At 41.2% G+C, this 24,025-nt stretch overlaps 1 protein-coding gene across 2 annotated transcripts in view; it reads left to right on the forward strand.

Moving 5' to 3' along the window:
* Positions 1 to 24,025, forward strand: part of si:ch211-264f5.6 (carcinoembryonic antigen-related cell adhesion molecule 20) — a 44,731-nt gene that overhangs the window by 7,504 nt on the left and 13,202 nt on the right. For both annotated transcript variants that reach the window (XM_050034717.1, XM_050034718.1), the window contains exons 4-8: positions 399 to 525; positions 3,692 to 3,970; positions 8,288 to 8,566; positions 8,976 to 9,230; positions 12,134 to 12,251. In XM_050034717.1, coding sequence (XP_049890674.1) covers positions 399 to 525; positions 3,692 to 3,970; positions 8,288 to 8,566; positions 8,976 to 9,230; positions 12,134 to 12,251 — 1,058 coding nt within the window. The remainder of the gene's footprint in view (positions 1 to 398; positions 526 to 3,691; positions 3,971 to 8,287; positions 8,567 to 8,975; positions 9,231 to 12,133; positions 12,252 to 24,025) is intronic.

Raw genomic sequence — 24,025 nt, forward strand, 5'->3', positions numbered from 1 at the left:
TTCTTTTTATATGCTAAATTTATGTTAGAAATTAATTTAATCAAGGTCAGATTTTATTATTCATAAAGCAGATATTCATTCAAACATTAATTAATTAATTCTCCACATACCATGCCATTAATATGCCCAATCAATCTATGAATTAAAAAAAGTGCTTAAATGTGACACTTGCAATTGCAAATGAAATTTATGGAGGAGCATGTAATATGTGTATTCTCTGGTTTTAATCACAAATTTTCTTTGTTCTTTTTTTTTTTTTAATGCAGATTATCATTTAAAAAAAAACTAGTCAGCTTGTTTATAATAAAACTCTTCTGGTAGGTGTAGTTTGTTTTATTTTTTTCATTCCTTTAATTACTGTATTACTGATATACTTTCTGCCTTGGATTCAATCACAGGACGAAACATCCAGTGTCCTGACCATAAATCATGTTCTCAGGACGGACCTGGTTGGTTCCATCTACTGCAGCGTTGCTAACAGTCTGGAGACAGAGAAGAGCGCCCCCTTCAACCTCACTGTCCACTGTAAGTACTGCACCTACACTGCTGGTGTTCTACCTCGTACCTCCTCCCACACAGGAAGAGACATAAAAGCTTTATACTTTTTTAGCGTGTTTTAGAAGCACCAAACTCCGAGGCTGAGAAATGATGCCAGTGTGGAAGTGCCAAAAACTGCAGTTCCTTAATTGGCCACTTGAGGCTGGCTCCAAAACAGAGTCAAACTCTGTAGACCTTGATGTTAAAATGCTTAACTTTAAAGCAGAAATAAACATCTTTACAACCTGGTACAAAAAAATGTTTTGGTCTCTGTTGCTATAATTTAAACAATCATGACTACTGTACAGGGGGTGAACTTTTTAATAACTCCCCCACTTACATTTACAAGGCCCAAAGTCACGCATATTTAAGGGCGGGGCCACTTGAGTAACAGGCTGTCTGTGAGGCCTCACTACAGTCTGAAGTCGGATCCACCCCTCACTCCTCCACAGCTCCAAATTCTCGGTCGCTTTTAGCTCCAAAAAAAACAAGATGGCGATGGCTGAAATTCCTAACCCAAGGCTTCAAAATGGCAGTCCACAAACCAATGGGTGACAGTCTGTGGTTGCAAACTGCGGTGAAAGCTCCTGTTGAGATGCATATTGCGTATGCGCTGTACACATGTCCAAAGAATTCTCATTAATCCTGAATATTATCAGCATTTCCCACATGTCCCACATGAAAATGTTTATTTCAGAAATTTCTAACTGACCCATGACCCGTATCAATTTTGGAATATTGTCATATTCAGAATAATAGTTGAATAATAGTGTGCATGTAAATGTAGTCACTGTTTCTAAATTACCACAAACCTAATTTGGCATTTCTGTACTGAAATTTCTTGTTAGTTATCGGCCAACATAAATACAATGTATTATACAGAAATATCTGCAATTAGCTAATATCTGCAGATATACTGACCCGGCCAAATTCTAGCTCTACTGTAGACTCTATTTTATTTAATGAATCCACCCTCACAACAGTAAGACAGCTTCACCACGTAGGAATTTACTCTGAGGTCATAGTCTTGCATTGTGTGAGCACTGAGTGAGCTCCACACCCGCTAGACAAGAAAGAAGGTCAGACGTGAGTCACTGTCACTCCTTTACCTGAGCGGATAATTTGCCAATGATAGTTTTACTGTTTGTTTGTTTGTTTTTTTACTCAGAATCACACTGATGCCCAACTTTTGGCAGAATTACTGGATCCACCACTGCTATGACTGTAAACCCGCTCTGATTCCTAAAACACCAGTGTATAAACGGGTGTCTAAGAGGTGCTTTAGCCACGTGACTCCTGCAGTTTAGATTGAGGTGTGTGTTTGCAGGGCGCTCCGTCTCAGCCTGTACTAAAACCGCACTGTGTACACAGCGGCCTGTACTTCCACTCCTTCCCCATGACTAACCTGAAAGGCAGTGAAACCACACTGACCGCTGGTTAACCCTGTTATTAATTAATCAAAAACTTTCCGCCTCAGCTCAGGGGGGTATCATCTGGTCTGGCTTTATGTTGATGTTTGAGAAAAGATGATATTTTAATACAGTGAGTGGCTACAACATGAATGTGCATGACATCACAACAGAAATGTATTTTTTCAGCATTTTGCTTCTTTCGAAACTCTCATTCAAATAAAATGTAAAAACGTAATATTTTGAAGTAGCAGTAATTCCTGGGGATATGTGTTATTGTTTTTGTTTTTTTGATATGCTGATATTTTTCAACTAATTGTAGCCAATTGCCAATACTGATATGTGCACGTATATATGCACATTTTTTTTCACCTAATTGCAGAGAACATCAAGTCTCTCCTTTAGTGAAATTAACATTATAATTCTAGTGGCAGATGCAAGCATGAAATACAATGCTTTTTATTATGAAGACATTCAAGGAGCAAAATAATCAATCAATCAGTTAATTAATCAATCAATTATTTGTCACATTGAATTATATAACCTACAACTCCAGTGAAATGTGATCCCATCAGCTCCTTTAAATTGTGTCATTTAGTCCTTTTTTAACGTCTTCTTACATCGTTGGCTGCTGCTTTATAACTGTCCCTGTTTCCGGATGGTCCTGGTAATCCATGGTTTCTGGCTGTTGAATGATTTAAGAGTTCACACATCCCGAACTACCAAGATGACAGTACGGTCACTCCTCCCGAACAGTGCCACTCACAGCCGCCTCGGAATGTCGTATAGCAGTGATCCACAGCAGGAACGGGACAGCGCCTCACATTCCTACCATCACACCAGTCCTTATTCACTGTAAAGCACTCATCTCCTCTGCTTCTCTCCCAGAGTCATCTGCTCTGTCAGATTGGCAATTAGAAAAAGAGTCTCCTGGTTGAATGGCACTGTGAAGGTGTTTGGGTGAATCAAAGGTTATTACAGTTGCTGATACCACGTTGGACACGGATATGGCACGGAGGTTGTCCAGTATATTTTTTTGCCTGTACAGTGGCTAGCAGGATGACAGTTCAGCTGGTGCTCATCTTCTTCTCAATGTTTACTGATGTTTACATTTAAAAACCTTGACCTGGCTAGCCAAGAGAGTCGCAGGAGAGGAGAGTTTACAGACTGGAGAGTTGATTTCCTCGTCCTGATGAGTGATTCGCAGCTACTTGCCACCACTGTCCAAAGCCAACCACAAAAAGCACCACCAACACTTAAAAAAAACACATACGAATGTAAATTTAGCACAAATTTAGCTGAGCTGCCAGAGAGGCAGCAGGAAACATCTGTATCATATATCATAAAATAAGAAAACCACTTACATTTAGGTTACATTTATGTACAATTTATTTCAAATAAAACTGTGAAATTTATCCCAATTAAACGGGTTTGCATGATGCTCTCCTGGAGATAATCATGACAACAGCCACAACCAGGATAAATTGGACCCATTTCTACTAATTATAGTTGCATAATTCAATTCAGCCTGTCATAACGGCAGAGAGGGTACTTCCGGGCCGATCCCGATATTTTGTTTGAAAGCCTTCATCTGCCAATACTACTGATGTGCCTATATTAGGAAGTAACTGGATCAAGAAGCTCATGAAAAATAAGTGAGGCACAATCAGTAGTTCAAATCAAGACCATCCTCTATATTGAATTGAAATTGATCTTACCCCTTTCCATGTGTTGTTGCTCCACAGATGGACCAGATGAAGTCACCATCACGCCTCTGGCGCCTCCCAAGGTTATCAGAGCCAAATCCAACTTCAACCTGACCTGTTCAGCTCGCTCAAATCCACCTGCCACCTTTACCTGGTACCACGGCGAGCAGATGATGGAGAACTCAGGTCCCGTCCTGACCCTTGAAGTGATTGAAAAACACAGGTTAGGGGCGAAAGAGGAAGCATACTCCTGCAGGGCCTCAAATGCCAAGACCCAACGCACTGTCCCATCTCCTGCCGTGTCCTTTGCTGTGATGGGTGAGTAATCTGAAATACTCTGGGTGATTAAACTGCTAGAATGGTTGTTTCCTTGCAGCCGCTCAGCTACTTTTTAGTGCTGCTTTCATTGTAAACTTTGTACTCCTTTGCCAACATGGAGTTCTTGAATGAGGTATTTAAATTCTGTGACTTGGTCAAAGTTCTGCTTTTAAGCCAGGTGAGTGGCGTGGCTCTAGAGATGCTAGTGTCTGCAGCCCCTTTACACTGCTTGTTCAAGGTGGGAATATTGTTGTATTATTCCACCTGGCTATGCTGTAGGTAAGGTATGATCACGAAATGGGGGGACAGAGTTGTCTCGCAGCAGCAGAAGGTAGTAACAGCACCAAAATGGTGTCTGTATAAACAGGACAGCTGGCAAGCCAGACCATGGGCAGGACAGGTGTGACGTTTTGACGACATGTTATGCATGTGACCCTCAGGGGGAGCTGTTAGCAGTTAGCAACTAACTCAAAGAAGAAGAGCAGTGACCGTAAATGTCCACAAATTGGGAAAACAATGAGATTCGGAGGCTTCTTACCCTCCAAGCAGAGGACGAGATCAGCAGCCATATAGAGGAATGGTAAATGATTGGTATTGTCATGTGAATGCCATTGTTGTTCTTTAGAAAGCACTGCAGAGGAGTTGTGTTATATATCGCACTAGAGGCCAACACTTATATGTTAAATGTCACAGACCTCATGCCCCTTTTGCTTCCATGATGGCAGCATGCTGCCTAAAATCACACACTGGAGCTTCGTCGTTTGGTTCTGTGAAAAAATGTAATGGCAGCATAAAGAAGGGATTTGTAGCGTCCCTTTTGTGTAAAAAAGGCTACTCTCTGTCTGACAATTTGTTAGTCCACCACTTTGGTCTAAACTGAAATATCTCCACAAATTACAATGATGATGAATCATACCAACTTAATGATCCCCGACTTTTCCTCTAGCACCACCACAACATTTGTTTTATCCGGTGAAATGTCTCAATAACTATTGCATGGATTGTCATGAAATCTGAAGTTTGAGATGCAGAAACCAAAAATTGCAGCTACATTATAACTGCTTTTAACAGTAATAGCTGCAGTTCTGATTAAATTTGCTGATTGATTTGAAAACTGAAATATAATTTAAAATGAAAATGACTGTGAGTTGTGGCCAAACCTGGCTGTGGTTTCTAAATAATAATCTATACATGTGACACGAAGTTGACATTTGACAGGACATTACATCTTAAATGCTCAAAATAGTTTCACCATTCAGAATGAGGCCAAAGTTCACTTGAACTCTACCAACAGACAGCTGAACAAGAGCAGACTGAAACCTTTTCTTTTCTCTGTGACATACCTTCCAGGCATGAGACTGTTACATGGACTAGTCATATTAGCAGCTTGTTACACTTTCAGCACATGCAGGATGTAGTGACCCACAGCAGTAACATCATAGTTTTTACCTGAGAGGTGTTGGAACATTGTGTAACTCACAGAGGATGCCGCAAAAGGTTCAGCATGAACCTGTGCTGTCCATAATTACTGCCAAGGAATCTCTCTCTTCTTGTTTTTGGAAGAGGTTGTTTTCAAATTCTTTGTGTGTGTGTGTGTGTGTGTGTGTGTGTGTGTGTGTGTGTGTGTGTGTGTGTGTGTGTGTGTGTGTGTGTGAATGTGAAACCTGCTGGGTTGGAGGATGGTCTTACATTATGCCCTGAAGAGTTTCTGTGTTTTCTTTCTGGATGATAACAGAGAGGAGGAGTTTGCATAAAAAAGGAAGCGACGTGAACATTTTACTGTGGTGACTCAAGGTGTTTGGTAGATTGAAATAGTAGAGTAAAGCTTTAAGTATAAGGTTACAACATTACAGTCTTAAATAAGGGTATGTACAGTGTAACATTCAACTTTGTAATCTGTCACAGAAGCTTGATTGGGTCCAGTCACATGTGTGAGAGGATTACTCTGTATATCTGAATGGTCTTTGACGCTTTTAGGTTGTAGAAACTCCTATTCGCAAATAGGTATTATTTAGTATGAAGGGTATGTTTTGTACATGGAGAAGAAAATGCTGTACAATGGTTCAACCAGACTAACAACTGAAATAGACAAAGATCCCTCTGAGCAACAGTTAAATAAAAACAGAAAAAATCAGCAGTCACTGGTAAAAGAACAGGAGACTTATCATCAAAATATGTGCGGATTAAGATAGGAACAGGTTTTTGTTTTGGAGTCAGGTGCAGCAATGTCTATAAAAAGCTAAACAGGCAAGGTATTGCTTTAACAAAGCTCATCGTCAGAGGGTTAGTCTAGGGCAGTGATACTCAATTTACAGCCTGTGGGCCAAATCTGGCCCTCAACATGGTGCTGGGTGGCCTGCTGACCATTTTCTAATTCACAATAAAAATGGATTGATTTGAACAGGGATTTTTTTCTTTTAATGTAAATAAGTTGCTAAAGTGCATGGAAAATCATCATAACAGAGCTTGTTTATAAGAAAAAAGGGCCAGGGAGGATCCCTGGACTCTCGACAGAGCACCAAATGTCCTAAAAACCTAGAACCGCCCCTGCATACACCTAACCCTTGGCTGCTGTGACCAGATTTGCCCAATTTATTTAATTTATCTTATAAATATTATTAATGTTTTGTTTGTTAACTGGCCCCTGGCCTCCTGTTATTTTTCAGAAGTTCACCTTTTTATGCCTCCATGCCAGCCATAGCTGTAGGTGGATGCATTGTTTTCAGGTTCTCCCTCCGTCTGTCTGTTCGTTCCGTTCTTGTGAATGCAAAATCTCAAGAACACCTTGAGGGGATTTCCTTTAAATCTGGCACGAATGTCCAGACTGACTAGATTTTGGTGGTCAAAGGTCAAGGTCAGTGTGACCTTGCATACGTCTCATTCTTGTAAACACAATATCTCAAGAACACCTTGAGGCCCCGATCACACAGACAGCATTTTGTAGGTTGCGAAACGCACGATGCACCACGCTACCTTTTTTAAAAAACATTGAATGCCATTAGTAAAAAAACTATTGTTGCCAGGCAACCACACCATCACCTCTTTACCCAAACCTTCCAGGGTAATCAATCTACCGTTTATTTATTTTATTTTTTTCACAGTAATTAGCATTCTTAAAATGGACAGACAGAGGGTACCTGCTGTAGCTCTGGTTGAGGGTGAGACTGTCAGCAAATAGTTTGCTGGGCACAGGGAAACAGAGATCTGTGTGGGTACATGAGACCCTATAAAAGAGGGTGGATCACAGGGAGTAAAACTAGTTGGTCCAGGAGCTTCGCCTCCATGATGGCCAATTCCAGGCATATTTTAGGATAACTCGGGGGGCAGTTTGACAACCTGCTGTCTGTCTAGGTCAGTGTAATCTCACAAAACATGTTTTTGACTATAACTCAAGAATTCTTACGCTTATTATTACAAAACTTCACATAAATGTCTAAAAGGATATAATGATGAAGTAATGACATTTTAAGGCCAAAGGTGTGACATCATAATATTCTGCATAAAACCCTTTTCTGGCCATCACTCAGTCGTAACTCAGGAACAGAAGTGGAGACATTTGGTCAGATACTGAAGTGGTGACACTAATTTTGAAACTGTGCTGATTGTATTGATCTTCTGTGCTGCCGGGGGAAGATGCAGGTGAAGCATCCATGTTTTCACAGACATGGAAGAAACTGTAAGAGAAACTTGACTGGAAGGGGGAGGCATATTTATAACTGTGAGGTGGTAATTGTAGTTTGCAGGACAACCTTGCAGGTTTTTCTGTAGCACAGCTGCTGTGCCTCATGTGTGGTCTCACTGAATTGAATGAGAATGCTGTGCTGTTTTTAACTAAAAGTAAAATAAAATACAGCCTGTGTTTCTAGCTGGAGGTGTGGAGTTGGAAAAGTGTGGGTGTTTACCAAGTAGGAAGGCTCTAATTAAAGACACTATCCAGCTGCATTAAGGGAAATGTAGGATCCAATGTTTTTGGAGCTTTACCCTTTACTAAGGACTAAATGTCAGGATATTTTGAAGTCATCCTCTTTTTTGTACATCTGTAGTACCCTTTTAATGTTGATCTTCAACTTAAAACTTCACCACTTTCCATTTCTCTCACTCATTTTAAGTTTTAAGTTCTGTTTCATTTAATGTTGATTGTCTAACAAAAGTACAATTTAGTTGTGCAAGTAAATGTATGAAATCAAATGTCATCATAGTAAAAATGACCTTAATAAAGGGTTGAATAAGATCAAAATGAATGTATGGAAGTAAAATATAGAAAAAAAAAACCTGTAAAACGATAAATAAAATTACTCCCCCTGTCAATGTTTACAGAGGCCATCTCAGGTGCTAAAGTCAGTGGTCCAACTGGTACCCTCATCGCCGGCAATAGCACAGCCAACCTCAGCTGCCAGGCCACGGCCGGGACCGTGAAGACCATAAGTTGGTTAAAAGACGGCAAAGCCCTGTCTGCTGGCGGCCGCCATGTGTTCGCCACCGACATGAGCTCCATGATGATCAACCTGCTGCAGAAGGAGGACAACGGAGAGTACACGTGCCAGCTCACTAACCCCGTCAACACAGACAAAGCCACCTACAAGATGGTGGTCAACTGTGAGTATCTGTTGTGCTAAGAGACTTGAAGATGTGGTGGTGACGCTGCAGTGTTATCAGGTTTATGGTTTTACATTGTGAGGCGTTTATGGGAGTGTATTTGTTTGTCCTGGCAGGGATTTATTTTTATAGAACATTTATTACCAGAACTCACTCAGACGTCCATAAAATGCCTTAAAAATCAAACAGAAGCAATAAATGTGTATGTAATAAGAATTATTAGGTAAACAGACAAATATGATTCAGCACTTGCACCGCTTTAGGTGTCAAACTGCGAGGTGCCTTCCCAGAGGGCCACAGGAGAGTTAAAGGGGGGTGTGGAGGGAGCGACATGAGGCAAAGATCCTGAGGTGAAAGGGGCAGGTGCATGCAGGTAATAAACCCTCTTTTGTTTCTGTTTGTCCTCTAGACGGTCCTGAAGGAGTGAAGGTGGACGGTCCAGAGGCTGTAGAGATGAATGACATAGTGGAGCTTATTTGTTCTGCTGCCTCTGTACCCCCTGCCAACTTCACCTGGAAGTTTAACGGCACAATGACCGCTGTCAAAACAGCCAAGTACAGCATTGACATGGCTCGTTACAAAAACAGCGGAACATACATGTGCGAGGCGCACAACGATGTCACTGACAAGACCGCCACGCACACCCACACCCTGTCCGTCAAAGGTAAGATCCATGTCTGTAGCCTGGACCCGTATCAGCTGCACATATGTATAAGCAGGACAATATCTTACAGGCCAGTTGCCCCAGACCCAATTAAAGCTCATTATTTATCATCAAATCAAAGACTTCATTCTACTTCTGTAAACTCAGAGCGACTTACAGAAGTAGATTAATTTACAATTCCTAAATCACCTATGTTGCAATCAATCAGTAGTACAGACTGCAGAGGACTGAGCTGGAGAGCTCTGCCAACAGGTGACAATACTTGTTTGTCTTATGTCATCGCACAGGTAAAAAGAAACCTAACCGGTTCATGACTCAGCAGCAGTGTCCAGTTGTCATTTGTTTATGGCATTAACAAAATGTTTATTGTTTCCCACATGCTAGTAAAGTTCCACTCATCCAATAGTTAAGTTCATGACAGGACAACTCTAAAACTAATAACCAAATCCTTGTAACAACGTTCATGCTAATGTGTTATTATGCTAAATTTTCCTTGCATTTAAAAATCCAATAGCTGTAAACTTTTGTGGTAACATACTTACTGTAGGCATGTCAACATGATAATGTTAGCAGTCAGGCACAGCTTCAGCTGAACTGTTAGAATAAATGTTGGCATTGTAAGTTTCTGCAAACCACAGATACATTGCATTTGTAATTTTATGTAGTGAATGCGTTGAAACTTTATGTTTTAAAAACATTGTGGTTACAACACTGTTGTGGTGGCACAATTCTGGCTGGAAACGCTGTGAGGTCTCGGAAAATAACAACTGCTTTTTGTGGCACTATCCTCTGTGAACACAAGGCAACGGGTCACTAAAAAAAACAAAAAAAACAATGTCTGGTAGCTAAAACATAGTTAAAAACCCAGGGATGGCTAGCCATGAAAACAACCGGTTTTGTCATTTGTTAGTATGGAACAGTGGTCTGCAGCTTGGCAAGTGTCTTACCCAGGTGCCACACCATCCACTATCCCCTCCACTTCCTAATGACAAAGTCAGGTCATATACCACGTCTCTTTAGAAACATTGATACCTATGAAACATAATAATGTAATGTCTCTGTGGTTTGCAGAAACACACAATGCTGAAATTTTTCTTTGGTGACTGGGCTGCAAGATTAGAGATATCATGAGAGAATACCTCAAAAATGTACTGAATTTGTGTCTGGGTTGTCTTGTAGTTGAGGTTATTGCTAATCTTAACATGTTAAAATGCTAAATATTACATGTGTATTAACATCAAATCAAATCAATCAAATCAAAATCTTGTATGTTAATATGTTGTCATGCTTACATTAGCAATTTCACATTTTGTTCAGCAAGATAATCCTCACAAATGAACACCACTTTTATGACTTTTGAAGTGTAAACGCTAACAAGCTACACCACGGTCACATGACTTCACGTCACCACCACAACCAGGCTGTAAAGCGGCGTTTAGCGTGATGAAGTTCTGTAGTGGCATGTAGCTCCTTGTTAGCAGCCGCCTTTTTTGATGATGTATTTTATGTTGTAGAACAAAACGTAAAAGTCTTGTAGGCTTTTGTTAACCACAGACTGTATTTCAGACATCTTACCGAAAACCCATTGACTTTGAGACAAGGGAACTGGGAGTGCTACCTCATTTCTGGGTTTTAGGACTCATCCCTGCAGCACTTTGCGGCCATCTTTTGCAGACGATCAAGTTGCAACACATTTTTTTGCTAGCAAACATTCACTTCTCCAACATTTAGGTCTATGACATGATATCTCTAAAACTAAAAAGGAAATTCCCATCAGGCTTTGCTGTTTGAGATCGCTGCTAATGTTAGCATGCTTAAATGCCGAATGCTACATGCTTGTTAAGATCCAGTAGCCTGGAGGATTATTATTTTCAATCCAACGATCCGCAGCAGCATCTCAGTTTTCCTTCTCTTCTTTCCTTGATTAAAGGAAATGGCCACTTTAGAATGAAAATAGAGACAGTACTTACTCACCCTCATGCCAACAAGAAGTCCAGTGTAGTTTTTTAATCCACAAAATTTGTTCAGGGTATCAGAGGATAACAGCCAGCCAGATTTTTCCATACACTTGAAGTGCACGGAATCCACATTTTGAAAATGTAATAAAACAATGTAATAATGTAATAAAACAAGTGCCCTGAAGCCGTGGCATGCAAAATTGACTTGAAAAGACATAATTTACTCCACTTTTATAGCATCATTTCTCACCGTGGTCAGTTGGTGCTGTGTTTACATGGCAACTCGCGTGAGACTCGAGAACTAGCACCACCACTAGCCATCAGCTAGTCTCGCGCGAGTTGCCAGAGTTGCGAGTAGCGGAGTTTTATTACATTTTCAAAATGTGGGTTCCGTGCACTTAAAGTGTATGAAAAAAAATCCGGCTGGCTGTTATCCTCCGATACCCCGAACGAGTTTTGTGGATTAAAAACTACACTGGACTTCTTGTCGGCATGAGGGTGAGTAAGTACTGTCTCTATTTTCATTCTAAAGTTGCCATTTCTTTTAACTCACGTTTGAAAGTGGCTCTTCATTTCTGTTGAATCGTTAAAGTGATGCCTACAGCATGTGATGTGGGTGTGTACAGTATCAGCATTTGGTAATACTTCCACAGAGGTTACTCACCAAACTGCCACCCACATTCAGATTGAGTCATATATTAATGTCATTTCTGTGGTTTCTGTTTTGAAACATGAAGTTGCCCTCAAACATCGCAGCAATTTGCACACCACATAAACAGTAACTATTCATAATAATACAATATAATGCTGTTTTTGTTGATTTGTAGAGGTGTCAGGGCATGCCACTATGATTCTCCCAACTGGATCATGATTTTGAATTTAAAGTGAATTTGCATTAGAGTATTCCCTTTTCACAGAATATAATAAAGTTTGTTGTTTTTATAGAGGAAGGAGCGTTGGATGAAGGTCTCTCAGACGGAGCCATTGCTGGGATTGTCATCGCCATTCTCGTCGCTCTTGGTGCTGCCATCGCCTTAATCGTGTACTGCAGACAGAAAGTACCGTAAGTACTCTGCTTTTTTAAGTCTTGATCTGGAGCTGTGACTGGGTGACAGGTGTTGATCTGGTGAATCAGAACACGATGACAATGAGAGCTGTGGTATCGCTGTGGAGTTCTCACAGCAGTTTGGTTTGGTGTGCAGGTGAACCTCCTGACTGGGGTTGTAGGATGGAGAAATTTGATAGACTTTCACAATACGAGCATGTTTGTTTAATTGTCCGTTTTGGGGAATTTCTAAATTGCCAGGTGCTTCCTGGGGCCTTTACACATCATAGACAGATATGTGTTATCTCAGTTTGAAGATGTTTGTATTTTTCTTTTGCTAAGAAAACTAATAGAAGCCACTTAAGTTGTGCTCTGGTCTTCCTGCTTTTTTATTTTATTTATTTTTTACATGTACATAATTTATTAAGGCGTGGTTTCTCGCTTGTGAAAAATGGGTATAATATTTACTTCAGTGACTATGGGACGAAGGCAATCTGTACTCAAGTTCACTTCTCCCATTGGAATGAATAGACTCAGGACTGTCACGAGTCTCCTAAAGGGGCGGGGCAGTGGTAAAACCCATGTGACACAGATACAGGAAATGAATCTAAAGTGGGCCTTTGTGGTTTAGTGGCAGTCTCTGGCAATAGTTGAACCTGTTATTCTAAATCCAGGGGCATTAATGTGCCGGTATAACAACCTCCACTTTTCTGAGAAAGCTTGCCACCAGATTTTGGCCACTGACGTGTGGTGATCAGACCTAACCCACAGTTCGTGTTTCAGTTCATTGCAAAGGTTTTAGATGGTGTTGAGTTCAGGCCTTTGTGCAGACGAGTCATGTTCTCCCACACCAAACTGGTGGACATAACATTGGAAGAACACTACTCTATAAAATAGCAGTAAAAACAGAGATAGCCTGAATTGGGAAAATAGACCCATAAGTGTCCACATAATTTTGACCAAGGAAAGAAAGGAGGGTTATGAGTGTGCTCATATTTGTCATACCTTTTGTCACTAAAAAATGGCACGACATTTTCCTACAGTTCTTTACACGAAAAAGGTTTTTCATTAGTTTCTTTGCTGCTGTTTTCTCCATGATTTCATGCACCATTGTAAAAATGTCTGTCAATACAGAACAGATATGTGTGTGTGTTATCTGACCTCCTTTATTTAATTGTGTATATGTGTGTGTGTGTGTGTGAGGCGTATCTGTTGTTTTCTGTGTGTCTGTCTGTATGTATTCATGTCAGCTACTTAATGACCTTCTAGGAAATTCTCTTCATTCCTCTCACGCTTTGGCATCTTGCAACATGTCAGACTAATGTATTCACACAGTTACACACATGCATGCGGATACATGCACACACTCTGAGAGGCCGCCATGCCCTTCAACACTATATACAAACAGTAACTGTCACATAAGCACCATAATTCCCAACATATTCACCTTTTAGAAATGCTTTTTGTTGAGTTGAAAACGTCTCTAAACACTAAACATTGCTTCAGGGATATGTCAACAGCAGCTCCAGTGCTTTTGCAAACCTTTTGCTGAAAGTGTTTTAAACTTTTAGAAGTGACTCCACAAAACATACATCATTCAAATGAAAAAGGAAAGGGAAGCATGAGCTGTAAGTCTCAGTGGCAAACCAACTTCCTCAAAAACAGTTGATGGGAAAAGCTCAGAGCGACACTGCCAAAATCTCCTTCTTGTTAGTCATCTATCAGGTTTTTGGTGTTTGGAGGTTTTCTCTCTTAATAACTCTAAACAGGTGAGCATGGTGAGATCATTTCAACGAATTTCTGTTAATAAATTCACTTTTGAGAATAAGTTCGTACAATGTAGTTCCATTTTACTTGATTCAAGTGTGGTGATTTGCTTTAAAGGAATACTTCTCCCCTGAATAAGTATTTGCATATGAGTTACTCACCTTGTATTAAGTTGAATTTGTAAATAAAACTTTGTATTTCTTGCATGCCTCCATGACAAATAAAGAATCCAAAAAACTGCAACTATTCTTGATGAATTGAAGTCATAGGGGGCTGCGTTTAACAACAGCAAATCTTTATGAAACCTATTTACAAACTCTCACATAACTTGTGCAGTATAATCTATGCTCATTGCTTCCCAATCACATACATTTTTGCCAAAACCTTAGTATTCAAAACACCACATAACTCCACAGGTGCTACTCGTGCAAAAGATTTTATTGAAAATGCACGTGTTTGGGAAGTACCGAGACTTGGGTTTTTCTGCATGAGTTGTGTGAGAGTTTGTAAACGGATGTCTTGACATTTCACGTTCCCCTGTGACTTCAATTCATCAGAAATGTTTTGGATTCTTAGTTCACTGTGGAGGCGTGCCAGAAAGTTTTCTTCCTGAATTCAATGTAACACTGGGTGAGAAACTGGGTAAAGTCCTCCTGTAAGGCCTTAAGGCTCATTTATACTCCCTTTAGCTACAAAAATAGATTTGTCCTTTTCAAACATTGTAAACATCACTGCCATCATACTTCCATGTGTCCTTTATATTGGCATAGATACAGTCAATAGATGGCACCAGAGTGCAAAATCAAAAGTTTCACACAACAACAAACACGGTGACGGTGGTTATTGTATACAACCCAACGGGTAGACAGAGAATTCCTTTCACTATACACCGATTCGTTTCGTTTCGCCATTATTTAAATTTCTTTGTCGTCTCCTATGGTCCTATCTTACTTGACCTATGTGACACTGCCTCCACAATCTCTAGTGGTACTGCTCCATTTCATCTGTATCCACAAGCTTTCGGAAAATGTGCACAAATATGGATAAAATAAATGCAGAGTATGGACAAAAGGCTCTGCCCGTCTCCGTATCTAACGTTGAGCGTAAATGAGCCCGTTGTATGCTTCAGACAAAGTGCTTCTTGGATTGTGTAACAGCATCTGAAACCACCTTTACACCTCATCTATGCTGGCTTAAAAGCTGAGGTTTAAAGGTCATTATCGACTGTGGAAACAGCAACAACATGAACCTTTTTCCAAAAAAAAAAAGGTGGAGATTTTTTTGCCATGTTGACTTGTAGACATGACACATTGTATTCAAACTGCAGTTGGACTGAAGTCACAAATGACAAAAGACTTCAAATCCCTAAACACTTGATTTGAGACATGACATTTTGATCTGGCCTTTGGCATTGGAAAAACTTACTTCAGATGTGTAAATATTATGCTAATGAAGAAATTAAACTCAACTTGTATTGCCCAGAAGACTAAAGACAGCCATTGCAGCCACATGAAGCAACAAAGCGTGACGACGAGCTGCAGCAGATTACATCTTTTTACACCTGAACGCCACCTTATTCCCAAACAGTGGCAGTGATGCAATCCTCCACCACATCCTGTCAAATTTCAACATAATGTGGAGCACGGCAGGAAGCTGCCATTCCGAGACAGTGAACAAACAGATGAGTCAGTAATAGATGCAGAGACATGCCAGCACATTCCTGACTTTGGCAAAATGAAACCAAAAGTTTGCAGCTTTGACACACACAGTTGTTCAAACCTTTTGTCGACTCAAGTCATGGGAAATTTAAATCCAAAGACGTTTACCTTGTCCTTCTCTATCGTAATTGTCTTCTTCCTCTCCTCCTTTTTCTCCGTCATGGTACTGTCACTACTTTATGGCCACTACTATGGCAACAACTTCTTTTTCCGGCCAGATGAGGTTTAGGGAATGATATCAAGAGAAGCTGATGGTTCACAGTTGAAAGTAAATACCACGCCATCTCTTGTTGCCATTGTTCTGTCTGTGTGTCTATGTGACTAAAAGGTGCTGTATGCAACATTTAGAGAGTATCTATACCCCCTTTTACACTGGACAAAAAAACACCCATCTGGCTTTTGTATTTAATGGAAAAGGTTGCAATCAGTAATTCCTTGGACAAACTACTCTGTAGTAGGCACAGGTATGTACTCTAGCTCAAATTGGCTCTGATCATCAGTATGGAAATATGACACCCGGGTGGATGCACAAATTTTTCATCCCTTTTGTAGGGCAATGGAATGATGCACTGCCACAAATTCCGTCTGTCTCTTTATCCAAGCAGCACTCAATCGCCATTTGAGTTGTAAAGAATGAAGACTGAATAAGTGAGAGATATTCTTTGGCCTCCATGCTGCTTTCTACTGTTTACTGACCTGTTTTTTCGGCACTTCAGTGATTGAAATATAATATAAAGGTCATCAGCTGCAGAGCCTGGTACAAGGCTCTTGTCCACTGGCAATGGGACAGGAGCCCATTGCCTATTTTTAGGGTTTTTCCATTTTTAAAAAAAACCCTCTATACATAGTTTTGTGGGAAAAGGGTATGCGTATGACTCAGAGCCTATCGTATATAATCTGCACAAGATTCTCAACACTGAGGTGGCTGAGCCAGCAGTTACAGTGTGAACAGTGCTAACAACAGCAACAGTGCTGACAGAGATAATGTTGTTATCCTCTGGGGATACCAGAGGGTGGGCGCTACACTTCTGCAATGACAACATCCCGATAACAGCGCTAACCGCAGTAAGAGTGCAGTGCAGAGTGGCGGTCACTAGATAGCCAGTGGAATATACACACTCGCTATCAAAACAAAGAACCTTGTGAGTACTGAGCTGTTTGTTTTCTAACATGCGATGTGGCTGCCCAATCGCAGATCACCCCGATACAACACTATTCGGGAAAGTAAAGGAAATCCTGTTTGTGTGCAGTTGTGAGCTTGAGCTTTTAAGTCTTCTCTTAAACCAAACCCACCCTTCCCCCCGTCAGACTTCCTCTTTAACAAACTCTGCTGTCAGTCAAGCATGACCCAATGATCACATTATGCTACAGAGGTCATCAGGTGTCAGGTGGAGGTGGTGTTCGGCTGCAGAGCACCTCTCAGAGCCCCGGGGCCGCCTGATAATTGACTCATCTATCCCTCTGTCATTCTATCTTCATCGCTGTTATTGTCAGTGTTAGCAGGTGTCAACACTGATGAGAGGAGGCTTTTGTTCTGCAGTGGGGCTCCATGTTGGTGTTGTTGGTGGAGGTGTAGGTGACTCCCAGACTGATACCTGCAGAGAGGAACATGAAGGGTTTTTGCTTTGGTTTACCAGACAGCGGTGAGTCCACCAAAATATAACAGGATGCCTTGTCTAGTTGATTTTTGTGATCAACCAAGCTTTGTGCAGCTGGACGTGAAGGAATATGAGAGCAGAAGACAAAATCAAAGAAGTCAGTCAAAGAGATGGAAAGACAAGGAGACCATGACTTTAAGTATTACCTTCAGCCGTCTCCAGACATTAAGGTGTTGTAAACACACACACAGTCTGTCAAACATCCGGACAGCAGACAAGCAAAAAGAAAAGCCATCAGGCGTGTTGATAGCAGGATGACTTCAGCAGACAGATCATAGAGCATCATGTCGCTGGTCCTGCCCATGGTCCCGTCCTGCCGGCCGTCATGTTTATACAGACACTATTTCGGCACTGTTACTACCTCTTGTGGCGGCTTCAGGGTGAAATCACTCTGTTCCCTTATTGCGCAACTGTACCTTATATACTGCATGGCGAGGCGGCATAAGAGTGCGATATTTCTGCCTTGAACAGGTACTGTGAAAAAGGGGCTTGTACAACAAATAATAATTTTTGAAATTGGTCCAGTATTGAGTGAGAGCGCTGCAGCTGGCAGCTGTGAAGCAGGCTGCAATTTAAGTACAAGTTTGCACCCATAAGTGTTGCGCCGGAGCACATTAGAACAACGCTCCGCCCCTCATTGTCCTCGCTAGATTAAGGGACTTTTCAGACCCTCGTAATGACTTAATTTCTAAAAAGTAACAAGCGACAAATTTAGGGACTTATTCAAACCATCAGGAAAAAAAGTGAGAAATAAATGTATAATTCATTAACTCTGAGTAATTGCTGTCCACGGCTCCTCTGGCAACAGCTCCGAGTCGCTCCTCCTCTCCTGCGCAGGCACTCCTGGAGTGTGGGCACTGTGAGAGTTCAGTCATCGTGAGTTTACATTGATGCTCTCGCTCTCTGGATTAGGAGCATAAGAAAGCTCTCTTTGCATTGAAATGTTTTGTTGAGGATTTTTATATTGAACCTAGTACAGCAGAGTTGTAAAATGCTTCCAAATAAATGCTCAGTAAAGTCACCAATAAGCAAATGAGCAATCATCTGGCAATCTTTTGCGACTTTTGGAGCTAGTGCCAGCTACTTTCATTGGAAAAGAGGTGGCAACACTGCTGCTGCTCTGATTAAAATTCATATACATGTTTTAAGCGCTTGAAGATACAGTCATCGCTAAAGCGTATGTCAAGAGAGCAAATGAAAACAAATGTAATGACCAAAGTTGTCATATTGACATTTATGGTGTGTTGATTGATTCACAACGTTAACTCATGCACTGAGTAACATTCAAGACAACATTCCAACTTAAAAGCTGCCAGGAGCTACCGGGGGTAACATTTGACTGGCACAGTGAATTAAATGATCTTTTCTCAGTCTAAAGCTGCCAAGTAGAAGATGAAAAGGCAGCAGAATATCCTTTTGTTTTTGGAACATCATAAAACGTTATGATGTAACGTTAGTTAAACAAAACTAAATCAAGGCTCACATCCACCTTGGGCTAGCTAACAGGTTGAGTTCTACAAATGCTAGCTAGCTAACTAGCATTAACCAGAGATTGCACTGTGGGGCAGCTCCATCCCTTCATTAAGCCGGCTTTGCTTTTTTACACAGAACCAAACAACGCTGGCGTCATGCCGTCCCAGTGTGTGATTTTACACAGCATGCTGGCATCCTGGAAGCAAGAGAGGTGTGATGAGTGTGCCGTTAAACACAACATTGGCCCCTAGTTTGTCATCTAAATACACATCTGCAATGCTTTATAAACAATAACAACAGTATAACATGGCAATTACAATCTTTTACAGTCTCTGTTATATGGTGGCTCATGTTGCTCTCTGTTTGGAGGGTAAGGAGTTGCCGGACTTCATTATTTCCTTAAGTTTTAGGACATTTTTGGCTGTTGTGTTTTTCTTTTTCTTATGAGTTAGCCGCTAACTGCTACTGCTGCCTACTAAATCTCCCGTCAGTGGGTCGCACACATAGATGCCATCAAAGCGTCACTCCTGTCCTGACCATGGTCCCGTCCCATTCGCCGCTGTTTCTACCTCCGCTGCCGGCCTAAAGGCGAGACGTCTTTGTCCTCCCCCCATTTGACTACTATACCTTTTATAAAGAAGGGCGCAGTGGAATAAATGTGCGACACTCTGCGTCTGATATTAATGGGAATGCACTTGCAGTTAGATTCTCAATTATTTATAATGTCTGTCTAACATTTGATCATGTGGTCACTCATAGTTAGAGCAGTACAATGAATTGAAATATTATTGAAATTGCAATATGGCCAAGTGCAATATTAAAATCACAGGAGATGCCTTAAATGTGTCATAACATACCATTGTAGATAAAGCTTTGTGTGGCTACAGAGATGCTCCGGCCTACAAATCATATTCTAGATGTGCTTGTTAGGTGCAACCCAGCAAAAATCATATCATCATAATTTTTTTTTTTTTTTCAGTGAAAATAAAATGCAAAAAAATCACAACAAATATTGCAATTGCAAATGTTATGTTTGTATATCTTACAGCTATAGTTATAGTTGACTAATGCATGTAAACTTGTCACTGTAGGAACAGTGGTTATATAGCCTTCAAGAGCCCTACAGAGAAATACAACATTATGTTTTCCTACAAGAACTCAGCTTGTGCTACTTCAGTGCAAAACTTGTCCTTGAGTGAGACTTGGTTCTATTTATTTATCAGACACTTAAAATAATCTGTCAGTGGCAAATACAAGCACTTGTGGTGGACTTGAATTGACAGTGCATAATAATAGTGGTGGTTACATCGCAGCCTGTGTTGCGGCTGTTACTGCAGTGCTCGCACTTGTACTGGACCAGTTTTTAAAAAAAAAAAAAAAAAAACATGGGAAAATAGGGTCCAGGTTTTCCTTTAAATCAGCAAACATGCTGCCACTTAAGGGGCTAAATCTAAACTATGTGCGGGCTTCTAGCAACAGGTTTTCATTCAAAAACACGGCTTTCAGAGAAAAATGACCTCACTGCACAACAATGTTCTTGTCCTGAAGGTCTAGAACTAAAACCGGTTCTCTTCAGGATACAATAGTACACACACACACACACACACACACCTGTTATATGGGGGCATGGGAGAGGGATACGGAAATCTAAATAAAGATCCTGTCCTCTGATAAACAGGAGCCCGTATGAACTTTAAATGAAAAAGAAAAGGAATGAGACGATTCAGCAATGGCTGCAGGTGCAGACAAAGTATCATGTTTTACAACACACTGAAACATCCTGCCCTGAACATGTTGATCCATGTTTGAGAAAACCTTGTGCAATTCATGACAGGAGAGAGGATTAAACTGATAAAATCAGTAAACAGTCAGGACAGGTATAAACATAGAGGCTTGTATTTACAGTGAGATGTGGGAGGACGCTTGAAGAGCAGCTCCATCGTGTGTATTTACAAGAGCTGATGCATCTGATGATGAATATGGATTCATTTAAGGATGTATCTACATTAGCATCTTAATGTCTGCAGTTCAGCTTCAAAATTAGGTTAAATTGCTTGAGACCCCGCACACACACACACACACACACACCCTCTCATTGAACGTGGCCTTGTCACCCCGGATTAGGTCTGTCTGTGTGAGTTTCGGTATTTTAAAAAACACAGTCTGACTGCATTCCTTTACACTCTGCTGTCAGTCACAGCCAGGATGACTCCGCCTCCTTCTCAGTGATAGGCGTGTGTGTGTGTGTGTGTGTGTGTGTGTTAAGGTGGCAGGAACTATGTATAGCAGCTTCTTTTTAATGGTGTTATAATGAACTTGATTTTGGATTATTATGTAATTCCCTGTGGTGACAGGTGTTTTCACTATAAAGGAACCTGCACAGTAAGAGATTAGTCATTTTTATTTGAGCCGGTGCTTTTTCAGAGTCCAGATTTATATATGTTTATGTCACAAAATGATCTCTGGTTGTTTAAACAGTCTCACCAGTGGGACCATTTAGTAGCTGTTCTGGAGATTTTTGATCATATCACATGATCTTCATGCAGAAGCAGAAGTAGTTTACATTTTAGGACTTTGAGGACTTTTTGTCCATGTGCGTGTTTTCTCAATTGCTACTTCCAGTGGTCAGGAATGAACTTTGAATGCAGCCCAGACACCAGAAGAAAATGTTGGGATTGTGTGCTTCTGCAAACCATGGCTATGCTTCATTTACGCATTTCATGCATATGATATCAGTGTTTCTAAAGTGACAAAGTATATGTCAAGGGGGAGAAGATGGTGGATGGCGTGACTTCTTGGCAAGAGGCCTGTCAAGCTGCAGACCACTGTTTAAGACCAACAAATAACAAAACTGGTTGTTTTTTACCAAGTAATTGCTATGTTTCCTTTTCCCGGAGCTCATGTGCAGTGGAGAGGCTGCTCTTTACTGATGCAGTTAACGTTTTAAAATTAAAAGGCAGTGGACAGTTTATTATTCAACAGTAAGTAAAATGCACCACCCACCAATCGCCAATACATTCTCGCTCCTACCTTGTCACATACGTCCAGATACGACGTGAAAGGTTACCCTGGGTGCGTTGGTTGACATTCTGGGACGCGTGTTTACTGGCAGCCAACCAACCAACTGCCGCAGAAGAAGACGAAGAAGATTGACAAAGTTCAGTGGCATTAGCACTTAGCGTTAGCATGGGTGTGTTTGATAGTCTAATTTGACAGAGTGGTTTAAGGACATTGTTGCGATATGTTACTGGTATAAAGAGAGTGGCCAATGTCACAGAGCGCCAGCATAAATAGCCTGGATACAATCCAACTGGCACTGCCTGTTTTTTTGGGGAGTTTTTCCTTATCTGCTGCAAGGGTCTGAAGGACAGAGGGATGTTGTATGCTGTAAAGCCCTGTGAGGCAAATTGTGATTTGTGATATTGAGCTTTATAAATAAAATTGATTGATTGAAAAGCTGGGTTATGGAAGCATTTTGGCTTCTATGAAGTTGAATGAAAAAAGGACCTGGACAAGAGCCACAGTATACACAGGTAGGCTACATTAATCTGTTTATGTAATTATGGATCACTACAAACACAGTCTGCTGTTATTTTAAAGTAGCAAGTAGTCACACAGTGAAAATAATAATAATATAGAAACCAAAAATGTTAATGTATCGAGATGCATCTATAATCATTTTTATCATCGAATCATAGCCCTCGAAATTGTAATCAAATCATGAGGTGCCTAGAGATTCCTACTACTATAACCTTTTTCCATTGGCACTCTTGGCTGTGCAGAGTAAAGTCATGCTGCGCTGATTTTTGTTTCCATTATCAGTTCAGATGCATCGTGCCACGCTAAGAGATGGACCCTCTCAGGAGTAGGTCCAAAAGCCGGACAGGTGACCCTCAAGCGGGTAGCAGTGATGTCTCGCCGACCGCAGCCAACCCCCGATGACCCCCTTTCTACCCCCTGAACAAGCCTGTGTTGCTAGACTTTACTCCCCTCTGTCTGCAGAAGACTGGAGAGAAAGGCTTTTTTAAAGGTCTCTCTGTAGCCCTTTTTAGATAGGAGTTGTGCAAATTTGCAGGAAAGCCCAATCAGCCTTTTTTCAGCATTGGCACTATAAAAACAAAATCGGGGAGTGCAGCAAAATGACGCCTGCCTACTTTTGTTTATACAGAATGTGCCTTTTTCGGGGCAATGGGGGGCGTGAGCAAGTAACAAAACGTGTAGCTCAGCGTGTGACGTAAACAGTGACGTGGGAGGGAAGCCGCGGCTAGTCAGTCCTTCGGCGATTCTCTCGTAAGTTGGCCCGTTCTTCACCGTTCCCGTCATCTGATGGTTAATGGCCTCTTCGTTTGCGAGGACAAGGAGGGCGCACAATTCTTTGTCTCCCCAATTGCTTATCTTTACAGTGTCTGACAGATTTGCATTTCCTTCTTCCTACTAGCTGCTCGCTAATTCCTGCTATCAGCTGTTTCCTGTTTATCCACCGCCAGTGGCTTGCATGTACATCAATCTACAGCTCATCCCACAAGTCTTCAACAGTCCCTCCCATTGCGGAAGGCCGCCTTGGTCTGTTTAAACTAAAAGGGTTCCGCCAATATGACTACCCTACGAGGCAGAAAATTGGGCACCTCGGATCAACTCGCCAATCCCGCTCTGTGTGTCTAAACGCTCGCAGCTTGCCGGCAAAAAAAGGCCCAACATTCACGGAAAATCTGGCAGTGTAAAAGGGGCTCATGAGTGTTAAAAAGTGGTCTGGAGCTGTGCAGCCCTCCACCTCCCAACGGATAAAGTCAGCTCATATACATGTAATCAGAACTACATCACTTTACAACAAATTATATGATACATATGAAACTGATTTATGTAACATATCCATGGTTTGTAGAAACATACAATGCCAGCATTTTTTTCTGGCTGCAGGGCTGGTTAATCTTCGCACAATACCTCAAATTTTCTTGTAGAAAAACTGTAACATCAGCAAAGAAACCAGTCGACCCTGTGACCCAGCAGACTTCTGCTTCACCAGTTTGACTGTTAGGGATATCTGCTTGTTTGTAGCTGGAGGGGAATCAGTCTGCAGCTCCAACAGACACTCCGGTTGGATTCTTGTCTCTTTGTGGCTCACATGAGCCAGAGTGTCTACATTTATGTATTAAACACAAACTTTGAATGTGATCTT

Source organism: Epinephelus moara, chromosome 22 (genome assembly GCF_006386435.1).
Source record: "Epinephelus moara isolate mb chromosome 22, YSFRI_EMoa_1.0, whole genome shotgun sequence".
NCBI classification, from domain to species: Eukaryota; Metazoa; Chordata; class Actinopteri; order Perciformes; family Serranidae; genus Epinephelus; species Epinephelus moara.